Raw genomic sequence first — 20,517 nt, forward strand, 5'->3', positions numbered from 1 at the left:
GAGTTCCGGGCACAGATGTCATTTTTTAATAAACATACCCCGGGGACAGTCAGGGCTAGCACATTCCACAATGGATGCCTCTGATCTGTCCCGGTTCGCACTTACCTTTTAGAAGAAATACTTATAAAATTTCTTCCACAGTGTTTCCATCTCTCTTGTGGGCAGCTGAAGCCGGCGCGGTCCTCTTCTGTGTCTTCTTCCGCGTCTTCTTGTCCCAGAATGCGCCGCACCGGCCCCTCTCGTCACTTCCGGCGCGGCGCCCGCATTCCTCCACAGCTTCTGGGCATGCCCAGAAGCTGTTTAGCAGGGGAATGCGGCGTCGCCCGGAAATGACGAGTGGGGCCGGTGCCGTCGCATTGATTCCTGGGAACGATGACGTTCAGCTCCCAGGAATCATAGCGAGGCAGGAAGTGACGGGGTGAGCCTCGGCGCTGGAGGAGGAAGTACTCTGAGGTGAGTATCTTCGATCTTCAATTGCAAGGTAAGTAAACAAAAAAAAAAAAAATAACTATCCAATTCCTTTTCAGGTGAGGCATACCTAGCGGAGGGGCACAAAAAAAATCTTGTTTTTGTGCCCGGAACTCCGCTTTAAGGTTAGGGTTTTCCCTTGTTGGTCAAGGTTAGGACTTAGGGATAGGGTTATGGACCTCCCTCCAAAGGTCAGGAGGCATGATCTCAAAGGTCAAACATTGGAAAGCACACTTGGTGGAGGGAAGCCACACCTCCTGACCTTTGGGGGAGGTCCCTCTCTTTAAGTCCTGACCTTGACCTTGACACCCAAACCCTAACACCCCAACCCTAACCCTAACACCCAAACCCTTACCCTAACACCCCAACCTTAACACCTCACCCTAACACCCTTTCCATAACCCTTTAACCCTAACACCCCAACCTTAACCCGTAACTCTAACACCTCACCCTAACACCCCAACTCTAACCCCTTAACCATAACACCCAAACCCTAACACCCAACCTTAACCCCTAACACCCCAACCCTAACACATCACCCCAACTTTAACCCCATTAACCCTAACACCCCAACCCCAACCTCTGTGGTGAATGAGCCCCCGCTAGCGGTCCCACGAATTTCACGGGACAGTGCCGATCTGCCGCAGTAAGACTGCTGCGGGGGGGGGGGGGTCTTTAAGTGGGTAAAAGGCGCATTTTACTGCTGGAATGCACAAAGCGGAGTGCAGCGAATGGCACCCCAGCGCACCCAGGCAGCGCACTTGCGGTTTAGCGCAGCGCATGGGAACCATCTTTGCGTTGCGGTGCGCAGCATTAGGAAAAATAAAAAAAGTCATATCCATTAAAATATGTATTGCAGAGTGCTTGCAGCCCATTCATAATAAACATGCGGGACTTCAAGACAAGGGAAACGCACTACAAAGCTGGTGATCGATCGATATATTCGCACAGTCGATGGAACACAGAAATGCCAATCACTGGAATCAATACAGCGACATGACCTCACAGAACGCCAACGGGCGGACATGAAACCACAAAGTACGGGCCGACTCCGCCTCACACCGGCATTTCAGTTATAGGCGGAGCTGGCTCATTAAATCAGCCTTGTCCTAGCCCACCGATAGCCATTACTTTGCACAGAAGTCTCACTCCTTCTGCTGCATTTTTTCCCTTGTGTAATGACCATGGAAGGTTGGAAAGCTCCCCTGGAAATCAGAGAAGCCAGCATCCGTGTAAAACTGAAATGTCAGTGATGGGTGGACTGGCTCTTGAAGTAAAGTAAGGCTTTGGGTCGGAGCCTTCTTCGGCCCTCCAAAGTGACAGACATATTGCTGATGTGTGGGGCCCCCGTCCTGCTCAGCTGGTGCAAGTCCAGTTGTTCCCGCCAGTCCCCTGCTCCCAGAATGCTCTGCAGCAGTCTCAGCCTCCCCCAGCTGGGAATACGGAGATTGGTAGGTGGGCAGGACAGGCAGGAGTCTGAGTAGTCCCTCCCCAGAGGAGCACCTGAAAAACGTCAGCAAAGGAGCTCATTGGTCGGACACCTTCCAGCGGTTGGGCGTCCGCTCAGTTGTAGAAGACCTCGTCCTCCGATAGCGAGCTGCTGTCCACGTAGTGGAGCGACTGGTTGAGACGGGGTTTGCAGATTTCAGGGGGGACCTCTCCCTCCACCATCGCCGGAGCTTTGGAGTTGTCCGAGCTGCTGCTCCTGCCTCCGACCCCCGGTGGGCACTGAAAGGCAGAGGGGGGCTCCGACATGTCCCATCTCTCCATGGGCAGCAGCTGCTGGGAAGCGGCAGCCAGGGACACGGCAGAAGAATAGGAAAGGCCGGGGAGGCTGCCCCCCAAGTCCGAGCCGCAGGCCCCATGGGTGTAGCTCAGCAGTCGGTTCTGTAGGTAGAAGCTCTCCAGATCTGCAGGAAAAAAAAGGATAAAAGAGATGCATTGATGCTATTCTGCCACAAGAGGGCTGCCTAGAATAACAATACATAACATGAACAGATCCTATGTCCTGACTTACAAAGCTGCTGCCACGCAGGGTCTCTCTGTAGAACAACATGCTCTGACACCCTCAGGGTGTGCAATAGTTATATATAGGGGTCTCCAAACTTTTTAAAACAAGGGCCAGTTTATTGTCCTTCAGACTTTAGGGGGGAGGGGGGGGCAGACTGTGGCCAGTGGGAGTGGAAAGTTTCCTTGCATCAGTGGGGGTAAACATTGTCACATTTGGTATTAGGGGGAAGAACAGATCCCCATCCTTCATATCATTGGGAGGAATAGTGTCCCATCATTGGTGTCAGTGGGAGGAATAGTCCCCCATCATTGGTGTCAGTGGGAGGAATAGTGTCCCATCATTGGTGTCAGTGGGAGGAATAGTGTCCCATCATTGGTGTCAGCGGGAGGAATAGTGCCCCATCATTGGTGTCAGTGGGAGGAATAGTGCCCCATCATTGGTGTCAGTGGAGGAATAGTGCCCCATCATTGGTGTCAGTGGGAGGAATAGTGTCCCATCATTGGTGTCAGTGGGAGGAATAGTGTCCCTTCATTGGTGTCAGTGGGAGGAATAGTGCCCCATCATTGGTATCAGTGGGAGGAATAGTGCCCCATCATTGGTGTCAGTGGGAGGAATAGTGTCCCTTCATTGGTGTCAGTGGGAGGAATAGTGTCCCATCATTGGTATCAGTGGGAGGAATAGTGCCCCATCATTGGTGTCAGTGGGAGGAATAGTGCCCCATCATTGGTATCAGTGGGAGGAATAGTGTCCCATCATTGGTGTCAGTGGGAGGAATAGTCCCCCATCATTGGTGTCAGTGGGAGGAATAGTGTCCCATCATTGGTGTCAGTGGGAGGAATAGTGTCCCATCATTGGTGTCAGCGGGAGGAATAGTGCCCCATCATTGGTGTCAGTGGGAGGAATAGTGCCCCATCATTGGTGTCAGTGGAGGAATAGTGCCCCATCATTGGTGTCAGTGGGAGGAATAGTGTCCCATCATTGGTGTCAGTGGGAGGAATAGTGTCCCTTCATTGGTGTCAGTGGGAGGAATAGTGCCCCATCATTGGTATCAGTGGGAGGAATAGTGCCCCATCATTGGTGTCAGTGGGAGGAATAGTGTCCCTTCATTGGTGTCAGTGGGAGGAATAGTGTCCCATCATTGGTATCAGTGGGAGGAATAGTGCCCCATCATTGGTGTCAGTGGGAGGAATAGTGCCCCATCATTGGTATCAGTGGGAGGAATAGTGCCCCATCATTGGTGTCAGTGGGAGGAATAGTGTCCCATCATTGGTGTCAGTGGAGGAATAGTGTCCCATCATTGGTATCAGTGGGAGGAATAATGCCCCATCATTGGTGTCAGTGGAGGAATAGTGTCCCATCATTGGTATCAGTGGGAGGAATAGTGCCCCATCATTGGTGTCAGTGGGAGGAATAGTGTCCCATCATTGGTGTCAGTGGAAGGAATAGTGCCCCATCATTGGTGTAAGTGGGAGGAATAGTGTCCCATCATTGGTGTCAGTGGGAGGAATAGTGCCCCATCATTGGTGTCAGTGGGAGGAATAGTGTCCCATCATTGGTGTCAGTGGGAGGAATAATGCCCCATCATTGGTGTCAGTGGGAGGAATAATGCCCCATCATTGGTGTCAGTGGGAGGAATAGTGCCCCATCATTGGTGTCAGTGGGAGGAAAAGTGTCCCAAAAAAAAAAAAAACCTCAACTGAGGTTCTCATCATTTCCTACTCCGACTGAAAAATTTGAGTAGACAAATTTACGCTTTGGACTTGGCGCACACCTCCAGGTGCACCGTGTGATGGGCGCGTTCCTGCGCGTTGCGTGTATGGCAGTCCAGTCATTTCATTAGGCCGCCCCACGTGCAAAAAACACAGAAAAGAAGTCCATAAAATGAGCTGCAGTGTCCTGCATAAGGCTGCACCATGCATGACTGGTTTGCAGACACATGGGGGTGGGGGATTAACAGATGATGGAACCCCTATGCGTTTGCTAAGGCGCAACGCGTTTCTCAGCGTTCATGCGTTTATGGGCTGCCTCCGCTTTAAGGGTTTAAATTCAAGTACAGGTACACTTTTAGATGCGCAGAACAATGCAGGGGTCCGTACTTCATGTTTATGAGGCATTGGAAAGGTGTACGCCATTTATTAAAGGGGAGAATGGGGTGGGGGTGGGGACAGACACGGTTAGATTATCACACAGACAGAATGATGGTGTCACTGCCCCCTAGTGGATTCTTCATAGAACGAGGCCAGAGAGGAGAAGTGGGGGGATAAATCCTTCCCAGCTCTATACAGAGCTATAGAAAACATTCCGGGTGGAGTGACCCTTTAAGGACCCACATTGCGGCTCCTTGGCTCCATGCGGCTCAGGCTCTTAAACTGGGTTGTTTCCATTAATCAGGAATAGAAGGCGCTGTGTGTGCCGCGCGCTCGCCAGGAGGATGCAGCGGATGGCGGAGCCCTGAGGGACCTGCAGGACTCAAGCAGATGGGTCCCGTTAACCCTCGCCCTGCCGGCTGAGCCGAAATTATAAGCATTACAGAGCAACGACATCTTCTGTGCCGCATACATTTCTTATTTACCCTCACAAGGGGCAATGACACGACTCTTACCCCACGTAAGAGCAGAGCCGACTTATTAGCATCATGGGCCCCTGTGCAAAGTAATGCACTGGGGCCCCTACCAGCCTGCCCCAATTCACGCACTTACTCTCAAGAATCAAAGTATAAATAGCTGATAGAATAAAACATTTATTTATAATTACTTTCAATAGAATTAATTTTAAACAATATAAAAAGCATTCCATAAATCAAATGACTAATCAACACAGGGCACTAAGGGCAAGGTACAGGGGTGGAGGCAGAATGACCCAGTACAGAGATGGAGGCAGAAGGGCACAGTACAGGGATGGAGGCAGAAGAGCACAGTACAGAGGTGGGGGCAGAAGGGCACAGTACAGGGGTGGAGGCAGAATGAAAAAGTACTAGGATGGGGGCAGAAGGGCATAGTACAGGGGTGGAGGAAGTAGGGCACAGTACAGGGGTGGAGGCAGAAGGGCACAGTACAGGGGTGGAGGCAGAACGGAAAAGTACTAGGATGGAGGCAGAAGGGCATAGTATAGGGGTGGAGGAAGTAGGGCACAGTACAGGGGTGGAGGCAGAAGGGCACAGTACAGGGATGGAGACAGAAGGGCACAGTACAGGGGTGGAGGAAGTAGGGCACAGTACAGGCGTGGAGACAGAAGGGCCCAGTACAGAAATGGAGGAAGAAGGGCACAGTACAGGGGTGGAGGCAGAAGGGCACAGTACAGGGGCGGAGGCAGTAGGGCACAGTACATGGGTGTAGGCAGAAGGGCACAGTACAGGGGTGGAGGCAGAAGGGCCCAGTACAGGAATGAAGGAAGAAGGGCACAGTACAGGGGGGGAGGCAGAAGGGCACAGTACAGGAATGAAGGAAGAAGGGCACAGTACAGGGGTGGAGGCAGAAGGGCCCAGTACAGGAATGAAGGAAGAAGGGCACAGTACAGGGGTGGAGGCAGAAGGGCACAGTACAGGGTGGAGGCAGAAGGGCACAGTACAGGGATGGAGACAGAAGGGCGCAGTACAGAGTTGGAGGCAGAAGGGCACAGTACAGGGGTGGAGGCAGAAGGGCCCAGTACAGAAATGGAGGAAGAAGGGCACAGTACAGGGGTGGAGGCAGAAGGGCACAGTACAGGGGCGGAGGCAGTAGGGCACAGTACAGGAATGAAGGAAGAAGGGCACAGTACAGGGGTGGAGGGAGAAAGGCACAGTACAGGGTGGAGGCAGAAGGGCACAGTACAGGGATGGAGACAGAAGGGCGCAGTGCCAGTACAGAGTTGGAGGCAGAAGGGCACAGTACAGGGGTAGAGGCAGAAGGTCCCAGCACAGGGGTGGGGGCAGAAGGGCACAGTACAGGGATAGAGGCAGAAGGGCACAGTACAGGGGGGTCAGGAGGGCATAATACAGAGGTGGAGGCAGAAGGGCACAGTACAGGGGTGGAGGCAGAAGGGCACAGTACAGGGAAGGAGGCAGAAGGGCCCAGTACAGGAATGAAGGAAGAAGGGCACAGTACAGGGGTGGAGGCAGAAGGGCACAGTACAGGGTGGAGGCAGAAGGGCACAGTACAGGGGTGGAGGCAGAAGGGCACAGTACAGGGAAGGAGGCAGAAGGGCCCAGTACAGGAATGAAGGAAGAAGGGCACAGTACAGGGGTGGAGGCAGAAGGGCACAGTACAGGGTGGAGGCAGTAGGGCACAGTACATGGGTGTAGGCAGAAGGGCACAGTACAGGGAAGGAGGCAGAAGGGCACAATACAGGGGAAGAGGCAGAAGGTCCCAGCACAGGGATAGAGGCAGAAGGGCACAGTACAGGGGGGCCAGGAGGGCATAATACAGGGGTGGAGACAGAAGGTCACAGCACAGGGGTGGAGGCAGAAGGGCACAATACAGGGGTGGATGTATAAAAGCTCAGTACAGGGGGGTCAGTAGGGCACAGTTCAGATTTCAGGACGCTGCTCAGGATGCGGCCATCCCGGGACATCTTAGTGAAAAGCGTGACTGGCCAGACATATCCGGGACAGTTGGCAAGTATGATGTAATGCAAGACTGTCATGGGGTCCCGATCCACCTGGGGCCCCTGGGCAGTGCCCATGCATTAAGACAGCCCTGTGTGAAGGTCAGTAAGAAATGTATGCAGTAGAGAAGACATCATCCTTCTCTAAAAAGGCAGAATATGGCCCTGCTGGCAGAACGGGGATTAATGGGACATCTTAGGACCTGATGTGCTAATAATAGGCCTAAATAGCAGAACCGCTCCCCCCCCCCTTCCCTGCCCCCAGAGGCGAGAACCCCTTCACTAGTCACTACTGAAGCGGAACAAAACGGCGCGGGGCTTACTAAAAATAGCAGTGTGCCTCGTTACCTGAGTGCAATGAGAGAACAAATAAAGAAAAAGATACAAAGTATCACTTTATGAAAATATGACATTTAATTGGCTGTCACCGTTTATCTTCTAGAACGTAACCCCATTAACCCTTCTCATTGGTTGGTATGTGGGGGCTGTCCGCTCTCACCAAGCATGCAGTAACACAAGGGCCCATTGGGGGGCCCAACTGATGCCCAAATCCTCCAGTGTGCACGAGGCCTTAACCTGCAGAACAATGGAGATCAGGGCCGGGACAAGGGGTGGGCAGGAAGGGTGGCTGCTTTGGGCGTAATGGTTTATTATAAGAATGGGGGCGCCCTGACCCTAACCCTAAGGGAAGGGCCGAGGTACAGTTTGGCATCTTTGCCCTGAGCGCTGGATAACTTGTCTAGGCACTAATGGAGATATTTGACGTTCCTCTGGTCTTTACCTTGAAGCTGCCGTATCTCCTCGGAGCCCAACCCATAATGCATCTCTTCATCGTCCAGCGAGGACCAGGCACTCAGGGTGGCTTCAGTGATGGCAAACTGCTCGGCAACCCCTGAAATAAGAGACAGCAAAGGTTGAATTAGACCCCAAAGAAGAGGAAGGCTGGGTTTCACAGTTACAGTACCAGAATCCCTGTTCTGACCAGCCACTGTAGTCATGGATGGTTAGCTCCAGTCACAAAGGCTCCACCCACTACAGGCTGCCAGCAGAAGACTACAGGAGGAGGCGGAGACAAGACCAGTCCCTCTGCACAAAGGAGAGGGGGCAGCAGTGGGCGGTCTTTATTACAGGAAGTCTCACACTGGATTTCTGCGCTGATCTGGAAGAAGATTCTAGAAGAAGTCACATGGCCAATGGATTTATTATCCCGGAGTTTAGCTTTAATCATAAAACTTTACAGAACTTTCCCATCGGTGAGGAAGTGCAGAGTTCCTCTGACATTTATTATCGCAGATGTGAGAAGCAGCTGCACAGCAGATCTGCCCCAGAAACATGACACACTTCCATGGCGGTGAGGAACCGATGGGTAAAAAATGAGGCTTATTAAACAATGAATCATGAAGAATGTCCAGAGATTCCCCCGGGATGGGTGAGAGGGAAGGAGGAATTGGGTTACCAAGGAGAGAGAAGACTGACCTGCAGCTGCAGATGTAAAACCAATAATAACCAACTGCCTGCCTGACTGCTGCTTCCTACTGAACCTCTGCTACCCGCTTCACCTTCTCTGCTCCCTACTGAACCTCTGCTGCCTGCCTGGCCTTCTCTGCTCCCTATTGAACCACTGCTGCCTGCCTGACCCTCTCTGCTGCCTTTTGAACTGCTGCTGCCTGCCTGGTCTCCTCTGCTTCCTACTGAACCGCTGCTGCCTGCGTGACTTTCTCTGCTTCTTACTGAACCGCTGCTATCCACCTGACCTTTTCTGCTTCCTACTGAACTGCTGCTTCCTGCCTGGCCTCCTCTGCTTCCTACTGAACCGCTGCTGCCTGCCTGACCTTCTCTGCTCCCTACTGAACCGCTGCTGCCCGCCTTACCTTCTCTACTCCCTACTGAACTGCTGCTACCTGCCTGGCCTTCTCTGCTTCCTACTGAACCGCTGCTGCCTGCCTGACCTTCTCTGCTCCCTACTGAACCACTGCTGCCTGCCTTTCTCTGCTTCCTACTGAACCTCTGCTGCCTGCCTGCCCTCCTCTGCTTCCTACTGAACCTCTGCTGCCTGCCTTTCTCTGCTTCCTACTGAACCTCTGCTGCCTGCCTGCCCTCCTCTGCTTCCTACTGAACCTCTGCTGCCTGCCTGGCCTTCTTTGCTCCCTACAGAGCCTCTGCTACCTGCCTGACCTTCTCTGCTTCTTACTGAACCTCTGCTGCCTGCCTGGCCTTCTCTGCTCCCTACAGAACCTTTGCTGCCTGCCTGACCTTCTCTGCCTCCTACTGAACCTCTGATGCCTGCAGGGCCTGCTTTGCTCACTACTGTACCACTGCTGTCTGTCCTTCTCTGCTTCCTACTGAACCTCTGCTGCCTGCCTGACCTTCTCTGCTTCCTACTGAACCCTTGCTGCCTGCCTGACCTTCTTTGCTTCCTACTGAACCTCTGCTGCCTGCAGGGCCTTCTTTGCTCCCTACTGAACCGCTGCTGCCTGCCTTTCTCTGCTTCCTACAGAACCTTTGCTGCCTGCCTGACCTTCTCTGCCTCCTACTGAACCTCTGCTGCCTGCAGTGCCTGCTTTGCTCACTACTGAACCACTGCTGCCTGGCCTTCTCTGCTTCCTACTGAACCTCTGCTGCCTGCAGTGCCTGCTTTGCTCACTACTGAACCACTGCTGCCTGACCTTCTCTGCTTCCTACTGAACCCTTGCTGCCTGCCTGACCTTCTGTGCTTCCTACTGAACCTCTGCTGCCTACAGGGCCTTCTTTGCTCCCTACTGAACCGCTGCTGCCTGGCCTTCTCTGTTTTTTAGTTGCCTGCCTGACCTTCTCTGTTCCCTACAGAACCTTTGTTGCCTACCCGGTGTTCTCTATTCCCTATTGAACCTCTGCTTCCTACCTGGCCTTCTCTGCTCCCTATGGAACCTCTGCTGCCTGCCTGACCTGGTCTTCTTCCCATTGAGCCTCTACCAGTGCTTCACTTCCTGATCTTTTGAGACCCACTACTTGTTTGGACACATGTCACCCCTGTTTCTGCACCCTACTTGACTTTTCCTATTACCTTTTCCTGCTGAGTCACCAATAACAAGCATTAGTATAGTTGGCTGATGGACAATTTGTGCAGTCCACAGACATTAGATGCCTGTTGGCCAATTCATCTTACAAAATTATGAAGTGAACTCCAGAACCCGGCATGTCTGACGGCCATCTAAAGTCTACACCTGGTCCCAGTCCTGGTCAGTGTTAACAGAGCAGAACTCTTCCAGGTATCACCATCTGGTTGAGGAAAATAACCCAACAAAACCCAAGAACCACCACCGGTCTGCAGTCACTCCCTACCGGCTGCAAATCGTGCCTCTTTCAGCTCATCGGTGAGATCGGAGTAATGCTCCTCGTCAGTCAGAGAAGGCTCCCAGCCGGACTGGGGTGCGCTCCAACCCTTCCACTCTATCAGGTGGGCCACACGTCCCCGGGCCATGGCTGTGGGCTTGGTGATGTGATCCTTGATGGTCTGAACCAAACCTGGAAAGCGGAAGAAAGGACAAAGTCTTATCGTATGTGAGGGAGCAATCATTGTATGTGAGGGAGCAATCATTGTAGGTGAGGGAGCAATCATTGTATGTGAGGGGTCAATCATTGTATGTGAGGAACCAATCATTGTATGTGAGGGAGCAATCATTGTATGTGAGGGAACAATCATTGTTTGTGAGGGACCAATCACTGTATGTGAGGGGTCAATCATTGTATGTGAGGGACCAATCTATGACGGTAACCACCGTCACTGAGAGTGAAAGACAGATACTTAATGGTTTGGATTGCTTCAAGTGGCACAGTAATATCTGTCAGCAATATCTCTCAAGAAGTTTGAAGATTTAATCCCACTTTACACTGTGAGACCTATAGCCTATTGCCATGAAGTCTGTGACACATAGATGTGTATTCCATGTACTTCAACGCAGGAGACGTTCAGATTGCCATTGGCAGTCTTGTCCTATTGTCTATCTATCGAGCTGGAATGTGTATTGTGTGAAGTCTGCTTGTCCCATTGTTAAATGTTAATGACCTCACATTGTTCTGTCCAGATGGCTAGATACTTAGTTCAGGTTAATTCTGTTTCTGTATACAATCCATCTGCATATGCTAATGTAATCAGACTCACCTGACCTGATAGTGTATATAATGTGTGTGAGTGGGTTCAATAAAGAGTTCTACTTCACCCTCAATCTAGAGTCCTGTCTCTTATTGGGGGAATCTGCTACAAGGGATTGCTATGCTCTTCATATTCCCTTGAATAATCACTAAGCTCTTGCAAGAGTCTGTTCCTGCTTCACTCTCTGGGGAAAGAGAGGTTCACCCACTGGAACCTGGAGCCTTGTCATAGGTCCAGGGTGGGTAGGCGACGGCGAGACCCCAACCAAGCTGCGGCAGATTGTGGGGTCTGAGGTGGTTATGGTGCCGATGGAGTGCTTGGAGCCCTCGGGAAGCACTAGGAGCATCCGTCAATGGAGGTACCCAGTCGGGGTGCCAGTTGATCCGTTACATTGGTGGCAGCAGTGGGATGGCGTCCTAGTGCGAGGAGAAGCAGCTCTCGGAGACGCCGGTAATGTTATATAGTGAGCTAAGACCCGTGCAGCGTCCCCATATGGGGAGGAGTTTCTCTGGAGGCTGCGGCAACACTTGGCCCAACAGGATGGGCCTGTATCAGAGGAAGGCATACTGGACTGGAGAGATGCCACTCGAAAGGAACTGTGGTACGAGGCCTTATAGGATGTACAGCGGAGGCGGAGAGAGAGACTTCCCAGTGAAGAACAGCCGTTCCAGGTATACGTTCCCCTGCGGTTACCTTTCCTAGGAGAGCAGCCCCCGGATGAGTGGGTGACGGAGCTGTGGGACCTAATTTGGAAGGAGTTGTGGCTGGACAAAGCTTACTGGGCACTAAAGTGGTACGCCACCCGGTGCAACCACTGGATGGCTAACGGCAATATGCCGGAAGGTGAGGACTATAATGGCCCGGGCTTACTGTGGGAGGCCTTTGAGGAGAGCAATGACTTTGGATCTCCAGCAGAGTGTCGGCTCTGGGACATCCACGACACCAGGGAAACCCTATTGGATCTCCCCAGAGCGGACGACCTGGGGTCAGACCTGTTTCATCTGGTCAGAATGGAGTGGGAACTGGAGCAGGACTACCAATGCCTGCTCCGCTCCATTCCACCCCAATCTACCCTGCAAGCAGAGCCGGATTGCTGGGTGGCAGATCCAGACCTACAACCCTTCAGTTAGAGAGACATTATAGACTGGTACTTGGAAGACCCACCACTGGCAGGTGGAAATGGGACCGAGGTCTCTCTACTGGCCCTACAGGGAGGCTGGGCAGCCATCAAAGATCCCCAGCTACAGCAGGAGTTACCGGGAATAGAGACAGTCGGTTCTACTCCCCAGTGAAAGACAGAGTCACAGGGAGCTGAAGGTGTCATCCTTCCTCCCCAGCGGCAGTTTTCCTTGCAGGGAGAGGACACAATCAGTCTCTCTCCCCAGCGACAGTGTCAAGTACAGAGATCTGAAGGTCCCCAACAGCCTGACGAAGTGAGCCCCACCACCCTGTCTTCTCTCCAGCAGCTGAAAGGACTCCCGGGAGAAGGACCAGTCCATGCTTATCCCCAGCGGCGGTTATGTGCTACGTGAGAGGCAGAGGTAGGCTGGGTGAGAAACGCTGTTTTCCAGACAATCTGTTTTGGGTACTGGGTGGGTGAAGACATTGGGAGGGCTCGTGGAACACAACCTACCTTAGAGAGGTTGGAAAATCGCTCTCTTAGCCCCCTAGGCCCCTGTTATGTCTAAATAACCCTGTGTCTATTAGGGACACAGGGTGACCAAGAAGCCCAGTCTGGCCTGCCCAAACCAGACTTCCACAGACTGATCGGCTATGAGAGCTCCATGCGCCTTGCCAGGGCAAACTTACAAACTATGTGGAACTTTGTCAAGGAAGCTGCCATGATGGATTGACTCATTGGGACTTGTTACCCGTCTAACTCAGGCACAGACCGATTGCAGGTCTGTTACCTGGTTAGTCTACCTTTGGGGGGGAAGATATGTGATGGTACCCACCGTCACTGGGAGTGAAAGACAGATACTTAATGGTTTGGATTGCTTCAAGTGGGACAGTAATATTTGTCAGCAATATCTATAAAGAAGTTTGAAGATTTAATCCCACTTTACACTGTGAGACCTATAGCCTATCGCCATGAAGTCTGTGACACCTAGATGTGTATTCCATGTACTTAAATTCAGAAGACGTTCAGATTGCCATTGGCAGTCTTGTCCTATTGTCTATCTATCGAGCTGGGATGTGTATTGTGTGAATTCGCCTTGTCCCATTGTTAAATGTTAATGACCTCACTTGTTCTGTCCAGATGGCTAGATAATTAGTTCAGGTTAATTCTGTTTCTGTATACAAGTCCATATGGTAATGTAATCAGACTCACCTGACCTGATAGTGTATATAATGTGTGTGAGTGGGTTCAATAAAGAGTTCTACTTCACCCTCAATCTAGAGTCCTGTCTCTTATTGGGGGAATCTGCTACAAGGGATTGCTATGCTCTTCATATTCCCTTGAATAATCACTAAGCTCTTGCAAGAGCCTGTTCCTGCTTCACTCTCTGGGGAAAGAGAGGTTCACCCACTGGAACCTGGAGCCTTGTCATAGGTCCAGGGTGGGTAGGCGACGGCGAGACCCCAACCAAGCTGCAGCGGTTTGTAGGGTCTGTGGTGGTTATGGTGTCTGGTGGACTGCTTGGAGCCCTCGGGAAGCACTAGGAGCATCCGTCACTGGAGGTAACCAGTCGGGGTGCCAGTTGATCCGTTACACAATCATTGTATGTGAGGGAGCAATCATTGTATGTGAGGGGTCACTCATTGTATGTGAGGGGTCAATCGTATGTGAGGGAGCAATCATTGTATCTGAGGGAGCAATCATTGTATGTGAGGGGTCAATCATTGTATGTGAGGGACCAATCATTGTATGTGATGGACCAATCATTGTATGTGAGGGAGCAATCATTGTATGTGAGGGACCAATCATTGTATGTGAGGGAGCAATCATTGTATGTGAGGGAGCAATCATTGTATGTGAGGGACCAATCATTGTATGTGAGGGACCAATCATTGTATGCGATGGACCAATCATTGTATGTGAGGGAGCTGTGACAAACTCACTCAGGACGGGCTTTTGGAGGGGACTGCAGGCTAGCTTCTTACCTACTGACTATGGGACCTGGCTTGTGAGGGGACACTGCTCTTTGTGGGGTGTATGCTGGTGGTGTGACAGGAGTCACTTTGGTTGGGGAGCCCGTGGAACACAGCTTACCTTAGAGAGGTTGGGAAATCCCTCTTTCAGCCCCCTAGGCCCCTCTTATGTGTAAGCCACCCTGTGTCTATTAGGGACACAGGGTGACCAAGGAAATGATGGACTTAATGGACACTGAGAATATGGTTTGGGTTACTCAAATGGGACAGTAATATTTGTCAACAATATATCTCATGGAACATATGAAGATTCTGGGACTCTAGGCCTAGGATCCATGTTAAAGGCCTAGCTGCCTATTGCCGATAAGAGACTGCTTCACACAGTCAGACTCATGGCAGGTGCTAATATCATCAGCTCACCCACCTGTCTTCCACACATTGTTGATTATGCTGATTTACTCACCTATTGTCTACTGTGGGTTCTGTGTTAATACTTAGGATAATGTGTATTGCACTTTGTTTTAGCCTTGTTGCAGTGCTAATTAGAGTTAATTAACATGTTAATTATAACATTGTCTAGATGTGGATTCCCATTCACCTGTTGTTTCTGTCCAGATGGCTAGGTTCTTAGCTCATGGTTAATTATCTTTCTGTATACCATTTCATCTGCATAGGATAATGGGATCAGGCTCACTTGACCTGATGAGGTATATATTCGGTATGAGTTTGTTCAATAAATGTTCCAGATCTTTACAAGCTAAGTTCTCGGCTAGTTTTGTATGGGGGGCGGCTATATTATCTGATATCTATGTTCAGAACGTAGGAAGCCGTGTTCTGACGAAAACCCAGTGTGGGTCGCGGTTCCGTTACAGGAGCAATCATTATATGTGAGGGACCAATCATTGTATGTCTTGGAGTAATCATGCGAGGGTTGGGGGCTGATATTTCTAAAAACACCTCCTGATTTTTTATGTGTCAGTGACACAAGAAAAAAATTCTGACTCATTTTCCCCGCTTTGTGTTATGACGCATTCTAGTTACCTGCCGTGCGTCCGTCACATCTACAGAAGCCCTTTCATAAACACAATGCAGAAGGGTACAAGAAATTCTGCATCAAAAACATCAGCAAACCCTCCTGAGATGTGTCCAAAAAATGTACGGTGGGAAATCCAGATGCATGCTGGGAGCTGATAAAGGACACAAGCAAAGAGCCTGGAAAAACACGCACATTTGATGCATTGACATCTTCCTAGAGGGGTGGAGAGAGCAGTGGTGTGGGGGTGGGTTACCAGTGCCAGGAGCAAGGTAAGTATTGTGCCCCCCCCCCCCAACCCGTGGACTGTTAGCACTCCCGGAGTCCCTTACACCAGAATATTATATATATTTACAGTATATGATATATAGTAGGAAAACCTGTGCCTTACCTTACCCCCAAAACCTCTTTCCCTTCCAGCACAAATCTCTCCAACCCCCCATCCCAAATCTCCCCTCCAGCACAAATCCTCCCCCAAATTCTCTATCCCAGCACAAATCCTCCCCCATTCTAACACAAATCCTTCCCCCTCCAACTCCCCCCCCATCACAAATTCTCCCTTCCAGCACAAACCCTTCCCCCTCCAACCCGCCAGCACAAACCCTCCCCCCTTTCTAGCACAAATCCTTTCCCCTCAAACCTCAACCCCCGTCACAAATCTTCCCCCAAATTTTGCCTCCCAACACAAATCTTCCCCCCTTCTAGCACAAATCCTTCCCCCTCCAACACCCCCCTCCCCTAAAAAAATTCTTTCCCCAGATTCTCCCACCCAGCACAAGTCCCCTCCCCCCTCTACCACAAAACCTTCCCCCTCCAACCCCTCACTACCCCAGCATAATTCTTCCCTCAAAATTCTCCATCCCAGCATGATCCCCCCCCTTTCTAGAATGCATCCTTCTCCCTCCAACCCCCCCCCCCCCAAACAAAAACTAATTTTCTGCCAAATTCTCCATCATAGCACAAATCTTACTCCCCTTCTAGCACAAATCCTTCCACCTTCAACATCCCCCAGCACAAATTCTCCCTCCCATCTCAAATCCTCCCCCCCCTTCTAGTATGAATCCTTCCCCCTTCAACATCCCCCAGCACAAATATTCCCCTAAATTCTCCCCCCCCCCCCCAGCACAGATCCTCCCACCTTCTAGCACAAATCCTTTCCCCTTCAACCCACCCCAGCAAAAATCTCCCCCTAAATTCTCCCTCCCAGCACAGATCCTCCCACCTTCTAGCACAAATCCTTTTCCCTCCAACCCACCCCAGCACAAATCTTTCCCCAAATTCTCGCTCCCAGCACAAATCCTCTCCAACTTCTAAAACAACTCCTTCCCCCTCCAACACCCCCAGCACACATCGTTCCCCAAATTCTCCCTCCCAGCACAAATCCTCCCCCCTTTTAGCACAAATCCATCCCCCTCCAAGCCCCCAACCCCAGCACAAATCCTACCCCAAATGATCATTCCCAGCACATACCCCCCAGCACAAATCCCCCCCAAATTCTCCAATCTAGCACAAGTGCCCCCTCCCAGCACACATCCTCTCCCCTCCAAAATTACCCACAACACAACCCCCCCCCCCCCCCCCAATCACTCCTCGCAGCATAAATCCACCCCAGCACACAAATCTTTGTTAAATGCTCCCACTCCTTCCAGGTCATATGCCCCCCTAAGTGCAATTTTCCTTTCCTGAACTTCAAATCAGTGTGGATCAATACAAAGGGGACATCCCTTCTCCTGGCTCCTCCTCTTTCTCTTATACATGATATTTATCAGAGCCTAGGAGGAGCCTTGGAGAAATGCGAGCTGCTGCAGGGGGGAGAGTGCAGGGCAATAGGGGGCTAGCACACCCCTACCCCTACCTCACCTACCTGAATTTGTAGAGCTAAGTGTTGTAACTGGTTCTGGCACTGGGCTACGAGATCCAGCCCAAATCCACGGGATGCCAGGGGTTTGATGGAATCCCGGGATGGTCCTGGGTGGGACGTATCATTTTGCACCCCTGAGAATTAAAGCACCCGGGAAAACTCCTCGTGCATGCTGGGAGAGAGCACTGCTCCATCTCTAGCCTGTAGTCAGTAGGAGCCAGTTGGGGTTCTTCTCTCACGGCCTTTAATTGATACAAGTTGGACCATTTATGGTGGCCTTATATAGACCTCTGATCAGGGGTGGGTCATCACTTTCCTATAGTGACATTATTCAATTTTTCTGTCTTTTGCAAATCTCCTGACATTTGGTCACTTGAATGTTCTGTGTGTGTTGGTGAAAAGGCGAAGGGGACCCAACGAGGGTCAGAGCTGTGCGGTTTCCACAGCAACGCTCATTAAATAGCTCTCAAGATTAGAGCTAATTACTGGAATGTCTGCAAGTGAGAGACCCTCCAAGCCATCGCTGGCCAGCTGCATACAGATGTCAGAATTAGCAGATGATCGGGGACAAGAAAACCAGAACCCAGACAGAAAGTGTTACCGGGGACAGAATGTGCAGACGTGTCCCTTTAATGTTCCTGAACCTGTACATTGTGTCACTCACCTATCAGGGATGAGGTCGCCAACTCTGTGATGTCATAGCTGATCGAATTTGATTTGGATTCGCACATAAAGCCGTTGGGCGTCTTAAAACATTTCTGTGAAGGAATCAAACGATGGGCGTAGATTAGATCAGAATGTTAAATCTTTAATAAATGATTCACCTGTTGGAAACACTAAACTGATCACCGACCTTCCCTCATCCAAGAAACCGGTGACATCATATAGAGAGGAATGCCCAGTAATAAGTCTCAGACAGTTCACCATGAAAAATTCAAACCCAGTGACTAATGACATGGTGATCAAAGCCTTTGTTGTCAAGGGAACCCAAACCCGATCCCTAATGCAAATCCTTATATTAGGCCTAATGATAACCTGAATGATATCCATAATGGTAACCCTAATAATAACCATTAGGGATGTCATTAGGGATATCATTAGGGTTAGCATTAGGGTTAATATTAGAGTTATCATTAAGAATATCATTAGGGATATCATTAGGGATATCATTAGGGTTATCATTAGAGATAACGTTAGGCTAATGATATCCCTAATGATAACCCTAATAATACCCCTAATGATATTCCTAATGATAACTCTAATATTTACCCTAATGCTAACCCTAATGATATCCCTAATGATTAACCTACTGATATCCCTAATGATAAACCTAAGTATAATTCTAATGATAACCCTAATGACATTCCTAATGATATCCCTAATGATAATCCTATGGATATTCCTAATGAAAACCCTAATAATAATGCTAATGATAACCCTGATGATAATCCAAATGATAACCCTAAGGATAACCGTAACAATATCCTTAATGCTTACCCTAATGATAACCCTAATAATAACCCTAACGCTAATCCTAATGCTAACCCTAATGATAACCCTAATAATAATGCTAATGATAACCCTAATGCTACCCTAATAATATCCCGAACGGTAACCCTATTAATATCTCTACTGATATCCCCAATGATAACTCTAATGCTAACCCTAATGATAATCCTAATGATAAGCCTAATGATAAGCCTAATGCTACCCTAATAATATCCCGAACGGTAACCCTAATGCTTATCCTAATGATAATCCTAATGCTAATCCTAATGCTAACCCTAATGACATCCCTAATCAAAATCCTAATCATAACCCTAATGATATCCCTAATGATAACTAAAATGATAACCCTAATGAAAACCCTAAGGATAATCCTAAGGATAATCCTAATGATAACCCTAATGCTAACCCTAAAGATAATCCTAATAATAAGCCTAATGCTAACCCTAATGCGAATCCTAATGCTAACCCTAATAATATCCTGAATTCTAACCCTAAAGCTAACTCTAATGATAACCTTTAAGCTAACCCTAATGCTAACCCTAATGATGTCCTTAATGCTAACACTAATGATATATAAAATAATAACACTAATGGTAACTCTAATGATAACCATAATGCTAACCCTAATGATTCCCTAATGCTAACCTTAATGATAACCCTAATGATAACCCAAATCCTATCCCTAATTATAATCCTAAAGATAACCCTAATGCTATCCTTAATGATAACTTTGATGATAACCCTAATAATATCCTGAATGCTAACCCTAAAGCTAATCCTAATGATAATCCTAATGCTAACCCTAATGATATCGCTAATGATAACCCTAAATCTAACCCTAATGCTAAACCTAAAGATAACCCTAAAGATAACCCTAATGCTATTCCTAATGATATCCCTATTGCTTACCCTAATGCTAACCCTAAAGAAAACCCTAAAGATAGCCCTAATGCTAACCCTAATAATATCCCGAACGGTAACCCTAATGCTAATCCTAATGCTAACCCTAATGCTAACATTAATAATAATGCTAATGATAATCCTAATGATATCACCAATGATAACTCTAATGCTAACCCTAATGATAACCCTAATGCAAATCCTAATGATAATCCTAATAATAACCCTAATGCTAACCCTAATGATAACCTTAATGAAGTCCCTAATGATAATCCTAATGATAACCCTAAAGATAACTATAATGATAACCCTAATGATAATCCTAATGATAACCCTAATGCTAACCCTAAAGATAATCCTAATAATAAGCCTAATGCTAACACTAATAATAATCCTAATGATAACCCTAATGCTAACCCTAATGCTAACCCTAATAATATCCCTATTGATTTCCCTAACGCTAACGCTAATGATATTCCTATTGATATCCCTAGTGATAACCCTAATGTTAACCCTATTGCTAACTGTAATGTTAACGCTAATGATATCCCTAATAATAACCCTAATGCTAACCCTAATAATATCCGGAATTCTAACCCTAAAGCTAATACTAATGATAATCCTAATGCTAAACCTAAAGCAAACCCTAATGCTATTCCTAATGATATCCCTAATGATAACCCTAATGATATAAAAAATAATAACCCTTATGATAACCCTAATGATAACCCTAATACTAAGTCTATTGCTAACCTTAATGATAACCTTAATGCTAACCCTAACCCTAATGATATCCCTAATGCTAACCCTAATGATAAGCCAAATGATAACCCAAAGGATAACGCTACTGACATCACCAATGATAACGCTAATGATAACCCTAATAAAAACCCTAATGCCAACCCTTATGATAATGCTAATGCTAACCC

General features: G+C 49.0%; 1 protein-coding gene across 1 annotated transcript in view; it reads right to left on the minus strand.

Annotated features, from left to right (window-relative positions):
- Nucleotides 1–1,936: 1,936 nt before the first annotated feature.
- Nucleotides 1,937–20,517, minus strand: part of FAM131C (family with sequence similarity 131 member C) — a 48,915-nt gene continuing 30,334 nt past the window's right edge. The window contains exons 3-6 of the mRNA XM_082274100.1: nt 17,844–17,937; nt 10,382–10,564; nt 7,842–7,952; nt 1,937–2,378 (exon numbers count right to left, since the gene is read on the minus strand). Of these exons, the coding sequence (XP_082130226.1) occupies nt 2,032–2,378; nt 7,842–7,952; nt 10,382–10,564; nt 17,844–17,937 (735 nt within the window). The 3' untranslated portion in view covers nt 1,937–2,031. The remainder of the gene's footprint in view (nt 2,379–7,841; nt 7,953–10,381; nt 10,565–17,843; nt 17,938–20,517) is intronic.

This window comes from Pelophylax lessonae (genome assembly GCF_965119305.1).
Source record: "Pelophylax lessonae genome assembly, chromosome: 12".
Taxonomy (NCBI): Eukaryota; Metazoa; Chordata; class Amphibia; order Anura; family Ranidae; genus Pelophylax; species Pelophylax lessonae.